Source organism: Aptenodytes patagonicus, chromosome 1 (assembly GCF_965638725.1).
Source record: "Aptenodytes patagonicus chromosome 1, bAptPat1.pri.cur, whole genome shotgun sequence".
Classification (NCBI taxonomy): domain Eukaryota; kingdom Metazoa; phylum Chordata; class Aves; order Sphenisciformes; family Spheniscidae; genus Aptenodytes; species Aptenodytes patagonicus.
The window spans coordinates 40,962,491-40,979,520 of record NC_134949.1 but is presented as its reverse complement, the minus strand read 5'-3'; the positions used below and the strand labels follow the sequence as shown (position 1 = coordinate 40,979,520).

At 41.1% G+C, this 17,030-nt stretch overlaps 1 protein-coding gene across 3 annotated transcripts in view; it reads right to left on the bottom strand.

The window, feature by feature from the left end:
* Window positions 1–9,742: 9,742 nt before the first annotated feature.
* Window positions 9,743–17,030, bottom strand: part of LGR5 (leucine rich repeat containing G protein-coupled receptor 5) — a 91,818-nt gene continuing 84,530 nt past the window's right edge. For all 3 annotated transcript variants that reach the window (XM_076332952.1, XM_076332962.1, XM_076332972.1), the window contains 3 exons: window positions 16,467–16,612; window positions 15,372–15,455; window positions 9,743–13,543 (listed from right to left, as the gene is read on the bottom strand). In XM_076332952.1, the coding sequence (XP_076189067.1) occupies window positions 12,453–13,543; window positions 15,372–15,455; window positions 16,467–16,612 (1,321 nt within the window). In that variant the 3' untranslated portion in view covers window positions 9,743–12,452. The remainder of the gene's footprint in view (window positions 13,544–15,371; window positions 15,456–16,466; window positions 16,613–17,030) is intronic.

Here is a 17,030-nt window from a genome sequence, read left to right as displayed (position 1 = left end):
GTCCGGGAATACTCTCTTAACAAGTGTCTTCCTCCGTCTGTCATCTGTCATACAAATTCTGCTTCTGGTCATATTACACCCGCAAATCCCTTTGGGCAAGCTTTTCCCGTAATGCTTTCTTATGCCACCCTTGCATAAGGTGGCACATTCCTGCCACCTTATTACAAGATCTATGACAAAGTTATCTAAAAGCTTTCTCACATTAAAAAAAAATATTACTTTTTTAAAAGGTGATGGCTTAATTTTGATGGGTCCTTCTTCAGAATCTTTTAATGGCTGGTTAACATCACATTGGCAGCCTAAACTTCTGAGCCATAAAATGTGAAACTTTTAATTTTTTTCCTTATGACAGAGGTATTTGGGGTAGAAAATCTGAATGACACGAAAGGACAAATTTGCCAGGGAGTTCTAAGGGGGAAATAGAGCTGAACAATCTTTTTCTAATTATCCTAATAGAGTGCCATTATCAGAAATGCTCTGTGCTCCACTGGGAAAGAAAGTTATGTTAATAGGAAACAAAGATATTTGATCCTTCGTAGATCAAAGCACTTTTATGATGCTGCTGTCATTATGAACGGCTCTTGGTGTAAGAATGGTACTTAGTAGACAATGGCTCTATTGTTTGTCACTTATTTACCTTCTTAAAAAAAAAAAATCAGACCTAGCATATCATTTTTGAGGGCCCAGATTTGATGAGACATGCTTCACTCTACCATAAAGCAACAGTTTTTAGGACTATGCTGTAGTTCACTGCCTACAAACGTGAGAAGTTCCACTGTGCAAAAAGGAATATTTGGTATGGAAGTAAAAACTTGCTGAAATCCACTGAAGTGCAGAAGGTCCTTGCAAAGCCTCTGAATTCCACACTGGAAGGGCCTGTGGGCTTTCTTACCCATTTTTTCCCTTTCTCTTTATGCTTTCTTGCATTCAGAATTTAGCTCTGAGAGCTTCCAAGCAGCCTTTTTCCTTTTGTATTTAGGCAGCGCGTAGAGCAGTGGGATGCTGGTCCATGACCAAAGCTCCAAAGTGCTCTCCTAACACAGATAATAATAAAAGTAGAGGGAGATCGATACTGAGAACAGTTCACCTATGGCTCACAAAATGGATTTCTTACTGCTGTAAAACCCTCCGGGGAGGGAAAAAGTGCTTAAAGACCTGGAAAGGCCTATGTACACCAGCAGTGTTGTGTAAAGAATAGTGCCAAGAGTATGGGAAAAGGAGAGAGAATGTTTTCAAGGGAAAGCCTATCAATTCTTGTAGGTAGAAAAGCAGTATTCAGGGATAGAACTAAATAATTAATACTGGTAATTTACTTTGACCTATATTTCAGTTCTGTACAAGCTAGTATCACCGATTCCTATTTAAGTGGAGTGAACAGAAGAAAAAAAGTATTTGAATTTTGAATAGCTTGTCAGTTCACCAAACTTAACACTTGATGAACCCAATAAAACACAATGATTTATTGTTTTATTTTCTACTGACCCTTGTATAAAGGTGGGGTTTTTAATGATTTTTTTTTCATGGAAATGCTTTGTTTCTGCATGAGTATCTTTATCCTATTTCTTTGACTGATGCTCCACCAATAGTCCCATACTGTGGATGCACATACATGTCTTTGTTTAAGACTGGAGACTTTTCTTCCCCCTTTTGCAATACCAATAAAGGGTACCGTACAGTCCTCCCCTGTGCCCAGCACATGGGTGCATACGCAGTTTACCCACTGCCATTTCAGTTTCTCTTCGCTGCTTTTTGGAATGAGGCACTTGGCGACTCTGAGATTTTTTAAATGCTTTTGCTCCAGCTTCTTCAAAGGTTATCTTTTCTTGTGTTTCTTCCAGATTCCACCTCTCAACCTCTATACAACCTCTCTGTGTTTGCTGTCTTAGAGATGGGCAAATTTCTGTTAAGTGCTCTGCTTGCACTACTTTTAACCCTAGAGCAAGGAGGGCTCAGGACTTTCAGTTGCAAACCTGCTTGTTCAGGAAGCCATGGAGGCTGCATCCAGTTCCAGAGGTGGCATTTCCTGGGGCAGATGTTTTGGCACCACTCACTGCACAGACAAAAGCCTCCAACACGAGGGCTCAGGCTGCAGAGCCGGGGCATGTTCTCTGAAGAAGTCTACTCCAAAAGAATATTTCTCTGACCTGTAGTCTCCATTTTCCTAAGGTAATTGCACCACCTTTCTGGCCCATGGTGATCTTACAGAGTTTCCAGATGTCCTGACTTTACCTCCCTGCCAACTACTACAGTGAAATGGTATTTTTCTCTCACAGAGCATATCAACTCTTTGTCTTCGTGATAGTGAACACATGCCAAACTCTGCTGTAGGTAGGTGTTCCTAGCTATGCTTCCATCCTGTGTGCTTTATTGCCTTATTTCAGATCAGCAAGAATGTCATTGTCCCTTAGATACATACTCTCTCCCAGTGTCTCAGGGCTTGGTGTTTTTTAGCTCCCCATGTCCTCCAGAATAGGATACATCCCTCTGGATGGAGAAGCCCACTTGGGTGGTCAGGTTGAGCCGGACTGGGTCTCCAGGGGAGCAGAAGCTTTGTGTCCATGTTAGACTTTCAGGCTGTTCAAAATACAAGGCTGACAAATCTCACAGTGAATGCTTATGTGTCCAGGTGATGATGAGCAGCTCAATTACTACGCAGTGCATCAAAAAATGGCACGCTACGAGGGCCGCTCTTTTCTTTTGGGAGATGGTAGTTATGGAGGACAGATGCCTTGAGAATAAGGCTGTGTATTACATCACTCAAGTCTGCCAATTTTCAGGTAGATAAACCATGCACTTCTGTATCATACCTGAGATCTGCTCCCCTATTCACACATGGCCCTTTTGGGAGTAGGATCAACTTAATGCAGACCTCTTTGCTTTCCTCCTAATCAGGAAGCACCATTGCTTTTTTGGCATAGGCATCATTGCTGGGCTTTCCTCCAGATATTCCCCTCATACCACATCGCTACAGCCTGATGGTTATAGCTCCCTCAACATCTTTGTTGGAAAATGCTCTGGTTAAAGTAAGCAAGAGAAGGGCCTGGTCATTGCACACGGCTGAGGAAGTTTTGGTGTCAGATCTTTGTTCCTTGGTAAGGTCTTCAAGACTGCTGTTATTTCCAGATCAGCTCAGTGAGAACTGAGTCATCTGATTCCCTCTGCTTTTGAAGTGCTTGGCTTCACAACGTAGGCATTGGATGGCTCTCTTTCCTAGCGTACTCCTCCAATAAGAGAGGAATAACTCCTCACGAAGGATAGAAATGATGTATTAGTTGCAGTTACCCTATTATGTGACTTAGCCCCTATCTCCCTTTCAAAGTAATCAGTTTTGCATACTGGAGTTATTTCCCAAATAACACTTTTATCCAGCCAGTTAGGATCAGTTTACCACCATTGTGCTCCACGACCCCCCCTGTAGATTGATTCTTTGCTTTCACTAGTCATGCAATTTGCAGATTATTTCAAGATGGGGGGTGTTTAACCCATGCAGGGGACTCCATATTTCTGTGAGATTTGACCCTGTGCTGTACATCTGTGCGGATCCCTACTTGCTCACTTCATTTTCCTATTAAGATGGTTTTCTCAACTGTAATGGTCTTTGCTAGAAGAGTGAGAAAATTTAAGATGTTATGACTGATCTTCTTTATACCTTATTCTTCAAAAACAGGGTGGCAGAGAGACATAGTTAAATAGTTGTCACACTGTGCAAAGACAAAACTAAAATTCTTAAAATGAATATGGAATGAAAAAGGTCTTCATCTCCTCGGAGTACACAGCTCCCTGAAATGGTTTTAGACTGGCTTTGCAGGTAGCAATGCAAATTTGCCCACAAAAGCAGGCGAAAAAATTTCAGTTGACTGGCCTGTGACTGCAGATGTTGTATATTAGTGCAATGTATGATTGGGTAATTCCTGTCACTGCCTCTGCATCAGCCTATTCTGACTCGATGACGGTACTGTTTCCACGTGTGCAGGACACCAAGACTTACGGCCTATAGCATCAACAGCTCTAGTAATTCATACCATTATTCTGTAGTTTGGGAAGAAAGTGACTTGAAACTAGGAGGTGATACAGAGTCCCCTTCACCAGGATAAATGCAAGCAAGAGCGCGTGTCCCCAAAACTGCAAAGCTTTCTGGAATCTAAATCGATGTGCCAGAGGCAGATCTTGGGTATTACTTAGCCAGAAGCACGAGAGGAGTGGGACAGAGAAGCAGGTAGAGATGGCAGTGAGGAAGTACCGGTGTCACCCAGAGTAGCAGATTTTGTACCAACAGGAAGGCAGCAGAGCATTTGGGTGAATCTGTGGCTGAACAGAGAAATTGTCCGTAGCCACCTTCAAGGCAACAAGCATTTTGGAGTGTGCAGTAAATGAATGGGATAGTGCCAAAAAGGTATCCTTACTCTCCGAGGATGTCCTCTCCTCACTGGGCTTACACAGTCAGAGTATTTCACCATACCAGGGCATTTTAAAATACGAACGGGAGTTTCTGCACAGGCACATGGGGATTCCTGTCCTCCAACAGGAAATTCTGACTGACTTCAATTGTCGCTGGAGTTAGACTATATTGTAAATGAAGTGCCTAAACCCCGCCCAAGGTGGGGAGAACTAGGCCCTGGCCTTAAGAAATTCATACTGAAGTTGAATGACATTAAATGGACTCTCATGAATGTAGTCCTATCTTTGCCTTTTAAAATATTAAGTTAGCAAATTGGGTCAGAATGAAAATTGCTAGATTAAAGACTGTTCCTGAAAGTTGTGAACTGAAATGCTTTCTTGCAGGGTAGGTCTGGCAAACTTTGACTTGCTATATTGTCTTGTATTTTGGGGTAGGACCTGGTATGATGGATTTTAGATCTTCAAGTGTGAACATAAGCGATGACCATTCTGGGAGCTGGAGCATCTCGAGCCTCTCTATATTCCACAGACTGGAGATAGATGTGGGCTGGTGTTAAATTTGTTTGCAAAACGGAGACAAGTCCAGTGGAAAATTTGATGTTTTATTGTTTTCTTCAAGCTTCTTACAATTTTCAAGCAGCTGTAGGTGAAACTTGAGGTTAGTATATAAACCCCATGTTTAAGGAAATGGCTTTCTGTCTCATTCAGTTCTATGAATGGGCCTTCCACCTTGCTCATCTATCACACTGAATTTCACAAGTATCAAATACACCATGTCACCACCAAACAAAAGAGCAAACGTGTAGGACTCTGGTTACCCTAGTGGCAAGCAATGGCCAGTTTCCTTGAGGAATAGTCAGCTTAGAGAAATCTGTGTATAAAATTTATATGCAGTTACACTTTAGTATCGAGGAATATGCTGAAATCTCATGAACTCCAGAATATAGCCAGTTGCCCAAACCTACCCCCCCCCAAAAAAAAAAAAAACAAACCAAAAAAACAAACAACTCATGGGTAAATCTAACAATATGGAGGATTGTCTGTATACTGGGACAAGTATATATCAAATAAAGCAAAACTCCTCATACTTTGCATTCACAGTAGGGCATTCAGTTAAGTCAGGGAACTATTTTCCCACTTCATGAATTAAGATGCCGATGGCTGGCTCTTCCACTTGGCTAGTTTGCCATGGTTTAGACACATTCTCACTGATCATCTCATCTACGTACTTCCCTGGAACAATGATCTTGGCTCCTCTTTCGTTTGCTGACTGATGACGATGTTCAGGGAGAGAAGTGCTGAGGCATTTGTTAACGTTGCAGACTTAAGACTGATTTCATATCCTAGAATTCATTCCCTGTCCAAACAAAACTTTCTGGAGTTCATTTTCATAGTTAACCAGAAAAGAGGCCTAGGAGGATTTCACAGGCGGCTATGGTACTTCCTACAGGAGATGAAACCTCTGTTTCTCGTAGAACAATCTCCCCAATTACTTTTTTTCTTAGAAGGCCAGGAGAGCTCCTTCCTTCAGGAAAAGGTCAGTTCATAAACTGGAAATGCTGATAATAACTGCAGTGACATCTATAGATAGTCCTGAGAAGCTGTTGTTATACACGGAACCAAATTAATAACTGCAGACAGCTGTCAAAACAGTGATTACATATCAAGAATGACACCAGACAAAAAAGGAGATGCTTGAAACTTCCTTCAAGTATTAGTTTTGGAGTCCTGAGACTTTCAAGGCCAGTTGGAGAAGACTCTTGGTACGTGCATGCATAATAGTTAGTGGAAGTCTTTAGATTCACAGATGGACAGTTTTTTCCCTTGTTAATGAAGCATATTTTTTGCTTGACAAGTGGAAAATGTTGCCACCTGTGAAAAGATTAAATAGGGATTTTGAGTGGACTCTTTGTCTGTGACTGAGTTTTTTAGAAATCCTGGCTGTGGGCCAGCTCTCAAGAGGAATATTCTTAATGTTTGTTTTTTCCTATGACTGAGATCGGATCCTTAGATAATTTTGACAATGCCACAACAAATTGTTTTATGGAGGGAACATACTCATATTTCCTATGTCTCCAGAGCCACTGGAGCACAAGTCTGTGATTCTCATTATGTGAACAAGATGTTCTTAATGTTGATACTGCCTTTTCTTTCCAGTATGCTTGCAAGTGTTAGGTCTAACACATGGAATTCCTTCTACTTTATTTATTAGCACGGGTGAATTTGCATTTTTCTTTAAAATTTCTAATCGCATGTAGCTGGGACTCTGTTCAAGGAAACACAGATAAAGAGTTGAATCAATTTCCTAGGCCTAATTTAGATAATATACAATAATACCCACATTAATTTTTTTATAACAACATTGTTGCAGAATGACAGATTTGTCCCTTGGTTGGCACGTTATTGAAAGAGAACACGACGTGCTTATTGTGGTTGGTGGAGATGCTGGTCCACCCTTTGCTGGTGGAAGCAGTGCCGCTCAGCTGGAGTTTGAGAGCTATGTTCTCCTGCAGCACCTGAGCATCTGCACAATTACTGTGCCTCATGGATCTGGAAAGGATTTTCTGACACTGTTGTTACTGCTGTGATCCTAGTTCTGGTCTTTTACTGTTAGCTTTCCTGTATTCATGTTCTTACTCTTCTGTCTCCACTTCCTTGTCTTCCAGTGCTTTCCTGAAGGAAGAACATTAATTTTGCTACAAACATTTTTGATTATTTGAGCCTTTCTTAAGTGGTTGAGTAATGAGGTTTTCAGCAAGACCTTAACTTCCATGCAGCAACCTAAACTGATGACAGAGAAATGTCTGATTATGAGATTATTGTTCCAGTGTTTCATACAACAGTCAGAGGAAATAAGTGGTGCCCAATACTGTAAAGCTGAAATTCCTATTACAGACAATATGGAGAGGAGATAGTTTGATACTTTGTGCGGCAGCAGCTTTCTTGCTGTCTGGTATATGTAGGCCACTAAGGCAGAAAGCAAACATGGAGCAGCAGCAACAGCAAGGACTGTGCAAGTGGTTGGTCTCAATTCGAGATCAAGTATGACCACCAGATTACCCAGGGATGTTCTCTCCCGTTTTGGGAACAAGGCCTGAAGCCGCATGCCCAGCTGATGCAGCATTTCTGCCGCAGCGTCACTCCCCGTGCTTCTCTGCTAGTGTCTGCTAAGGCTTGGCCTTTATCCCCATCAGTTTTTCTTACAGGTGATCCCATCTTCTTTATCGCTTTCACTTGCATCTCTGACTGGCTCTTTTTCCTTGGCCATTCGCGTATCTGCAACTTCCCTGAGGACCGAGTTCCCAGATACAACTCAGTAATGTATCTGGTGTGCCAGAGTAGTGAGCAGGTGGCGTGCTCTGTCTGCTCTGCCTAAATAACCCATGGCATGAGCCTGCAGTAAACTCTCCTTCGGTTGTTACTGCAGATAACACTACACGTCTGTGGCGTGAGCGCTTTAAGGGAGAAGTCACCCATACTTATGTTTGATAGTGCATTGCCCAGAACACCGAAGTTGTGACCACAGGCACTACCGCTCATTAATTGGTACATAAATTAATAAAAATCTTTCTTCCACGTACCAAGATGTATAGCCTTGATGCCTCTTTTTCCCTTCTGCACTGAGGCTTTCACTAACCAGCCCGTTCTTCCTTTGTAGTTATTCTCTTTCCCTTCTACGGTCAAGCCGTAGTATTTCCCTCCTCAAATAACACAATTTAATTCTTCTCCCTTATGGCCCCCAGCTCTAATATTGCTTACGCTGTCTGGTGCAAGTAAGTGCATGTGAAAGCATCTTCACTGCCTGTTTTCTTACCATTTCAATCTCCTCAGCCATCACACTGCTTCCAGCCTTTTGTATCCACTGAGCTCTTCATCCTTCACAAACTCCACCACCCTTCTTAATATCCCATAAAACGCGGGCCCTGTTTGCATCCTGTCTCTTGAAACCCTCTCTCCTCCCTGGCTTATGCACTCCCCTATGCTGTCTTTGTCATGCTTCTGTTTTTTTCTTCCTAATTAATGCCTTTCTCATCCCCATTCACTGCTGGTTCTGTCCCACCTCAATAAGACTATTCTGAAACTCACCCACCAAAATTACTTCTCCACTGGCCCTTCTGGCTGAAATGACCCCATCCACTCTAGCCTCCTTATCTACACGGAGAACCTGCATACTCCCTGCTAAAATCAATTTACATCTACGATCATTTCACTTTTTTTTAAATCTTTGTAATTTGTTACTTACCATATGGAGCGAATTCCTGACTAAACAATTGCTTTCTCAGAGTTTTCACCTCATTGATATTTTACCTCTTTCTTTCAGGTACTTCACAGAAATAACCTACAATCACAGTCTCTCAAAACTCAAGCACATAGCACTGTCCTGTGCTGCAGTCCCTCCTACCAGGAATGCATCCACTGTCTCGCCTTCCCTTGATGCCTAGATGATGACATGACTGTGCTTAGCTGCTGCTAATTGATTCAACTGAGCTGGAACTTCTAGTGCAGCCTGAGCAACCCGACTCTTGCCAAGTCCCATGTTTTAGGCCCCACCTTTCATTTGCCCTTAGCATCTGCATCCTATGCATTTCATACGTGATGGTGCTGCTGCCTCTCTGCCATGTATCAGACGAACTTTGCCAGCTGTTTGGTAATCCCCTGACCCGCTTCGTCTGCCGCGTAAGGGACTGGAGACAAAATAAGGAAGCATGTGGGAGAATTTGCTGTCTCACCAGAAGCAGCAGCCTAGTGCAGCAGAACCTCATCTCTCCTGTGGTCCGATATGGTCTGAAGCCTGCTGGTAACTCATGCACGTTCATGGCCTGACCCGATGCGTGCCCTCGTCACACGGTCGGAGGTGCCAGTCTCGCACGTGGCAATCGTGAGAGGTCGTCACTGAGATATGGACAGCGTGCACAGGGAGCAGGATCTGTTCATAAGGGTCTGTGAGTGAAGTTTTGGTAAAAGACTTAGTCTGTGTTGAAATGAAACACTATTCTTTTTTTTTTTTTTGCTCCCTGGGCACCTAATAAGAGCACGCAACCTCTAATTTATACTTTGCAAAGAATTTTTGACATCTAGGGAGGTCAGTGTAAGTATTACAATAACTTGGGAAGGATTAATTGAGGATGCACGCCATTTTGTGAGGTGTTAGGTCCTGATTAAATGCTCTTTACTGTGTAGTCACATTTTATTACAACTTACATATGTTTGGAACACTGATAGAAAAGAAAGCATGTCACCTATTTACAATTGCTACACATTTACATTATATTATTTACAGATAATGAATTTAGTAATATATATGAGCAGAAAATATAGCAAATATCAATATGAAACTGTACAGTGCTTAATCTCACGTCCTTTACTATGGTGGCATTTCACTGTAATAATAAATACAGTTCTATATTTACACATTTTACTTTAAAAATCTATTAAATGAATTTTAACAATTTCAAGTTTAAAATATCTGATCAAAATATTTCAAACATGCTTATAAAAATAAGACACAAAGCCTTTAGGACTTTCTGCAAGCTAAAAAAGTTCTGATAAAAGAAGCTTTCTTTAACTAGTCTTTAGAATTATAACATTATTTTGCTTCTCAAATCACTTTACAAACTTCTTAAATATAGCGAGCTGAAAGGAATTTCACTGGCATTAAGCAGTGCAGCACAGATGGACCCCAGTTAAATTAAAGCTAAGTAAACATGGTAATAGGTATTGTGCAATGGTTGACTGATCCTCTGTTTAATCCAAAGTCGTTTCAGGCATCGTTCTCCACCTGTATGCTGCACTGCTTCAAAAGCCACAAGAGATGAAGGATTAAGATAAGTACTCAGCTGACTTTATCATACATAATTTTAGCATTGGTTCACTTTTTTTTCCTGAAGGATGAACATGTCAGCCAAAGTCAACTGATGCCATCTGTAACTGCAAAACTAAAAATACGCCAGTGTGAATGGACAAGAAAATCAAGGCATATCCATTGTTAGCAACAAATTTTTCATTGTGAAAATCCATCCTTTGCGTCCCAGGAAGTTTTATATACAGTAACAGATGAACAACAGAGATCATGTGTAACTGATTACCTTAATTACTGGGCTAGCCTAACCTTGGTAATGTTAAAAAATTCACCTGGAGGTTGAGTGGCCATTAACCGAGCAGTGAGTACTGGGCTATTAAATGTTACTCCTCAGGGAGCTATTTTTAACAACAAAAAAAAGTAAATTTGTGCACTTTCATGTCTTAAATGATCAGCTCACTCGAGCAAAAGGTGCCAGCTCTGAGAAAAGAATACTGGAATATCCCCTGATGGCTTGGCCAAGGTCAAAGACTGATATTCTAGGGAAGTGAAGGTGGCTCTGTTGTCTGAGATATTTTGACAGTAGACAGCAAAGACCGTAAGTCTCTTCTCTCCAACTGGGATGCTTCTGAGGTGTAAACATACATGCCTTGATTCAGCAAAGTGTTAACAGATTTAAAACCAGAGAGGAACTCTGTGTTGATCTAATCTAACCTTTTCCTAAACTAAAGCCATCAGAAGTCCCTGAATTCCAATAGCTGCTGCAATACCTTTTTTGGCAATATATCCAATGTGAATTTAGAGATTTTTGCTGACAGATAGTTCCACTAGCTAATGACCATCACTGTCAACAATTTGCACCTTTGTTTCTATGCTGCATATCCCTCATGTCAACTTCCAGTCGATCTTACCAGATTCTTCCCTCCTGAATGAGTAATCCTCTGCTTTCAAACTTCTGTTTCCCAGAAGTAGCCACGTATAAACGGTGATCAAATCACTTCTTTCTTAAGCTGCTTTAAATTTACGATATTCATATCCTTTTCAATTTCACAATGTCCTTTACAGCATGTGGATGCACGAACTGTTTGAAATATCCCAGCAGTGCTTGCATCAGTGCTAAGAACACAGATCATACAACCTCTTCACTCCTACTTGATACTGCCTTGGCTAAGGATATTGGCTATCCTTAGCCAAAAGCACAGTGTGGCCTCTAAATCTTCAACTGGCTAGTGACCATGAACTAGAAGCTTTCTAGAATCAGTGTTTCACAAGACAGAGATCATGCCATGTGCAGGACTACAGTTTTTGTTCCTAGGCAAATTACCTTAAATGAATGTTTCTATGTGAGTGCCTTTGGTGCCCTTTAATTGCCCTCACCATGCCAGTCTTTTTGTATTGATGACTTTCTATGTAGTATTTTCCACCCTCAAATTCTATGAGTCGTCTGCCAATTTTATCAGCAGTAGTTCTGGGAGTAATTCTACTGGCATGGCAGCAATTCAGGACCAAACTGTGCAGAACCTCACTATAAAAATATCCATGTGACAATGGCTTGCCATTTACAATTACATTTTAAGCGCTTAACGGGATCTTGATTAACTTCTTTCACACCACGTTAATTTTGTAGGTTTAGCTGACAATTAAAAATGCTTTCTCAAGTCAGATGACTTCTAAAAACCAAATCAAATGTCAGTTTAAGTATTAAATCAGCTTTATCAAACATAGAACTTTCTCAAAGCCTGTTCAGAAACCTTTAGGACTTGAACAGGACTACTCTTCCATTTAGATACCTTGCTGAATGAGGGCCATACGCAGATGTGTATAAGAACAATCATGGCACTGAAAAACTATTACTAAAACCAAATTACAGTAAACAGGAAAAAGAATCCCAACCCCTGAAAACAAACTGTATCAGGTGATGCTTGGAAATAAAAGCTTACCAATTTAATGTGCTATTTTTGCTCTTGACCAACTGACGCCCTTTCTGAGTAGTGCTACTTTAAAAGAGAGCAGCTGATACAACTGCACGAACTGCAGCAGCTTTCAGTTTCTCTCTTCATCCCAGCATTTCAGAAGCAGGCTGAGAAGTCTCAGGTATTGGATTTTCAGCCTGCTACAAGTTTTGTCATTGTCTGTTTTCTGATGTGTGTAACAGTAATTCAGAGGCACTCTCTAGCTTGTATGCACACATCCATACTTACTTTTGGGATTAAAAATTTTGTAAACATAGATATTTTCTGTACTGCCACTGAAACTAGCGACATGGAACAAATGAGACTGATGAAAGATTGCAGCTTTCTGTCATTTGATAAGACGATGGCATTAGTGAATTGCTGGTAGGCATATCATATGATATGCTGGCACTTGTGAAGGTTACCAATGCTTGTGTTGAGTCACAAGATTGTTTTTCTATGTCTTCTGAATTCACAGAGATCAGACTAGCATGTTTTGATCTCCTCCACAACAAAGTTTGCTTTCGCAGACTTCCCAAGTCCTCCTTAAAGTGTGGATTGAAAAGTACATAAAGGAGTGGGTTTAGACATGCAGGCAGTGGAACAATCACTAGCAGTATTGACTTAATCACTTCTGGGCTGATAAAAGTGAGGTTTAGTAAGGAGGAAAAAGATAAGAAGGCCACAGGGCAATAAAGAATGCAATTAGTAAAAAGTAGCAAGGCTATATGTTTGACCATAGAGCAATCCCAAATGTTGTCTAGTTCTCCCTTTTCTAAACTACAGTAGAGCTTTGTATAAGCAATAGTCATTACCAGAAAACAAAGGGAGTTCAGCAATACCAGTGCTACCATGTAGCCCATAGCGGTAGGTTCTCCAAATGGTAGTGGTAAACAAAGCGGAGAAACCCCATACTCGCTCCCAGTGAGGAGTGGTATCACTGCAATGATTAGTGCCAACACGAAGCAAAAGAAAATGGCAATTTTTACACTAGCAATGGAGGATTTTGTTTCAAACTTTGTAGCGTGCTTTACAGAGAACGCACGTTCAAGTGCAGCTAGGGTAAGGAGGAAAATGGAAGCCTCTGAAGCAAAAATGGAGAGAAGGCCAGTTATTTGGCAACCAATTCCACCTTCCCACCGTGCGCCGTACTGAGCAAAGCTACCAAAAGTTGATGCATCCACGCTAGCCAGTACTCCGCTGGCCAGACCCATCAAGGCATTTACAATAGCTATTAAACCGATCAAAAGTTTTATGGAGGACATATACAATGCAGATCTGAAAACTGTAGCAGACACCAGTGCGTTGCAGATAAAGGTCAAACCCACTATGGTCCACACTCCAATTCTGATCAGCCAGCTACCAAACAGATGGTCACATGGTTTGAAGGGACCTGAAATGACAAAATAGAAAGGGCAAGGGAAACCCATGTAAACTAAAAGATAATTTTGCGATTTCTAAGACATTAACTTTCATGCTTCTTGCAGGTTCTCAGCACAGCCAAGCAGTGAATTTCAGTCCAGAAGGGGAGCTAGAAATTTGCTCTTCCTTTGGAGTAATCCAAGACCTTGATAACATGCTGCTAAATGCATGTTGCACGTTGCGTTACTGGTGCACAAGTCTTTGTCCCTCAGCCCGAATAGTCTATGCGTTTCTTTTTGTGCCTAGCAGTACAAGTCCAACGTGAATGTCCAGTCTGTAGTTTCAAGAAATGCTGTGATGTTTGTCAGTGTGTGAAAAAAGGTGAAAAAGATACCTCTCACTAAACTAGGACAGGTTGCTAATGAGTCCTGGTGAAGTGTGATGTAATGGATATGGACAGATGCACTTTGGCTACCTTACAACATGTCATTACACAGTCCAAGAAAGTTGAGGCTGTCTTTGCATTTGGAAGTGCTGCCTTTTTGGAGGGGCTTCTGATGACCTGTGGCTGAAGTCAGGTCATTATGATTGAAGCCTGCTGTGTATTCTCATAGAATTGAGGTGCATATGCTGTGCGATTGAAGCTGAATGCTCTGCAGTCTGAGAAACATTATTCATCTTGGTACGAGCCAGCTATGCTCTCTCAAAGCAAGTCCTTCACAGTGGGCTGTGCTTCTCCATGAAGACACAAACCCCACAGCTGAGTTGCGGTCCATATGACTTCAGCTGTTGCCATCAAGTAGGCACAAGCATCTATTGTGTCAGTTTACAAGTTTTTCTAAGATACCATTCGAAAGATCAGCATGGAAGCTAAATTTTCTCTTGGGTCTGGTGATAATTTACCTTGAAGACAGCGACAATTTAATGAACTCAGTAGTTATATTTAGGCCATAGGAGAATATGTGATGGTCAAATGGTTCTAAATATTTTGGCTTCCCGCCTTTTCTATTCCTCTTTACATAACTTTTAAAAATTTATGATTATTTGCTGTTACAAACAAGAATCTTGGCTTGGAATGAATGCTGAAGTGCAGTTGTCACTTGTTTTTTTTTTTTCATGTTTCACAATGAAAGAATGGCTAGGGAAAATGTTTGCTGAATCAAGCAAGCAAAACTTATGACCACGGCTGTTAAAGCTAGACGCGACCTCCCAAAGACATGTTTCTTTCCTTGCCTTAAAGGAAACTTTCAGTGGAATTGGTGGCCTGTAGCTTTGCAATTCAATCAATGTATTTCTTTTTCCTTTCTGCCACACTGCGAAGCCAGGAATGCGCTATTCTATAAAGAAAATGACAGTGCTGGGGGTCCTTTGTGATGGACTGTGTACATCAATACAGTAGTGTTTGGTATTTCCTAGACATTGAACTAAACTGTGTGTTGTTCGAGAAGCTCAAGTGTAGAATAACTCAGTGAAGTTCAGAAGAATTACTTTAGCTTTGCAGAAGACTGAGCAAGCAAAGATTCTGCTCCCCTTTATTATCTGTGTCTTGGCAGAATGGAGTCTTTGCTCTCTCATTCCCTTGATAAGGGGATCAATTCCTGTGAAAAGGGGCCCAAGTGAGGATCTGCTTGAGGACAGGGTAAAACTTTTGTTCCACTCATAGATGAATTTAGTAGCTGAGTAGTTTTCTGGACTTCAATGCAAAATTTTGTATTATTGAGCAATGTATTTGTATTAATCTCATCAAATTATTGCAAAACATCATGTTACTGTCCTAGTATCACATTCAGAGTTTGTTCTGCATCTAGAGTATCTGGTAATACTGTGTTTGGATTCCTATCTGTCTGGGAGTTTCATACCTGGAGAAGGTGAACATTGCACTGAATGATGAGCTTTCAGATCTTCTTCAAAGTCAAGAAAAAAGTCTTCAAAGTCACGCTCATCTGTGGGGGAGAAAATACCCAGATTGGATACTGCAATTTTCAGCAAAACTTCTTTTAGTACAAATTGCAAGAATGTCTGTGGTATTTAAGGCCTGATCTTGTCCCTTTGCCTGCCAAACTGTGAGCAGAAGCAGACATACGCCTACTTGGTTTTGAATTACTGTACTCAGGATTATTTAAAAAGTTGGCACCATCGCTTCTCTGAAAATAATCACTTACAGGTACACTCTATTATCTAATCTGCAGTGTGACGGCTGCCTAGGAAGGAGTTTAAAATATGAATTCTGCTGTTGTGCCAGGCTACTAAGAATTAACCCAAGTTTTTCTGTTGTTTCTTATGTCATCGCTCTACCACATATTCTTGGCTCTATCCTTGCTGGGGCTAGCCCTGAACTCTGAGACTTACTGTTTTCAAGGAGTGGAGATAGCACAGAAAGCAGCAGGATGGCATAACATGTATGAATGCACCTCTGTAACAGGTAACAGGTAACAAGTAACAGACCTTGTGCTGAAGGGGAAGAAAAATACAGTAGTCTTCTGTCCTGGAGAGCAGATGCACTCTCTGGTACCCAGGAAATGCTAGGAAAAAATATCAGCAGCTATGCCAAAGTAGCCATGTAAGCTCTGTGACTCATACTGAAGCATGTGGAGAGCAGGAGAGCCAAGGATGCATTGCTACTTCCAAGGCTGGCAAGAAACGAGATCTTTGCTGGCCTGCTCTTGTATGGGGTTACATACCAGCACCACTGCCCTGTCTCTCACATAAAGGGAAGATTTAACTTCCCACATTATTATAGCTATTATTTGGACGGAAAGATGAGCGAGTGAGATTTTTGAAAGGCAGACCTGAAAAAATGAGTTTGCTAAGCATAGGAATGCTTGAATAACGTATTATCGGGCAAGAGAGAGGGAGAGGCTGCCTCTGTGACTGTAAAAGAGTACTGGATTTGATTAACATCACAGGCTGCTCACAGCCTTCAGGCAGATTTAAAAGCCAAAGATGATGATTACCTTGAATTTGTAACAACCCAGCATCCTTCCTGTGAAAATCGTCAATGCTGTTATTCTCATCTTTGTTCCATTGGCTGGAGATTTTGTAGTGGCTCTCACAAGCTCCAAAGGCACAGCACTGATAAGCATAAGGCATTTCCATGACCCTGTAAAAGAATAAGGAAGCATGCCATGATACTGGTTTAGCACCAGAGTTACTGGATCGTACTGCTCCTCTACTGTTAGCACAAAGGAACTTGTTTAAATAACCATGACTGAAAGTAAAAATATCTATGGGCAAAAATCAGTCATGATAATACAAAATGAGGACTCTCAAATAAAATTCCACATCAGAAATGCAGATGATTTCTAGGCTGATTTTAGTAAAGGCACAATGAAGTTTTCTTACACATTTTCATGGGAGATATGAAGATGGGAGATATGTGCCTTGCCGTTGAGTGAATGTTACTCTTAGAGCTGTATTTCTATTTTATGATTTTGAATGATTTTACAGTGTAACTCAACAGTTTCTCCATGTTACTTTCTTAATGGTTTCTTTTAAAAAAGCAGATCCAAAGATCACAA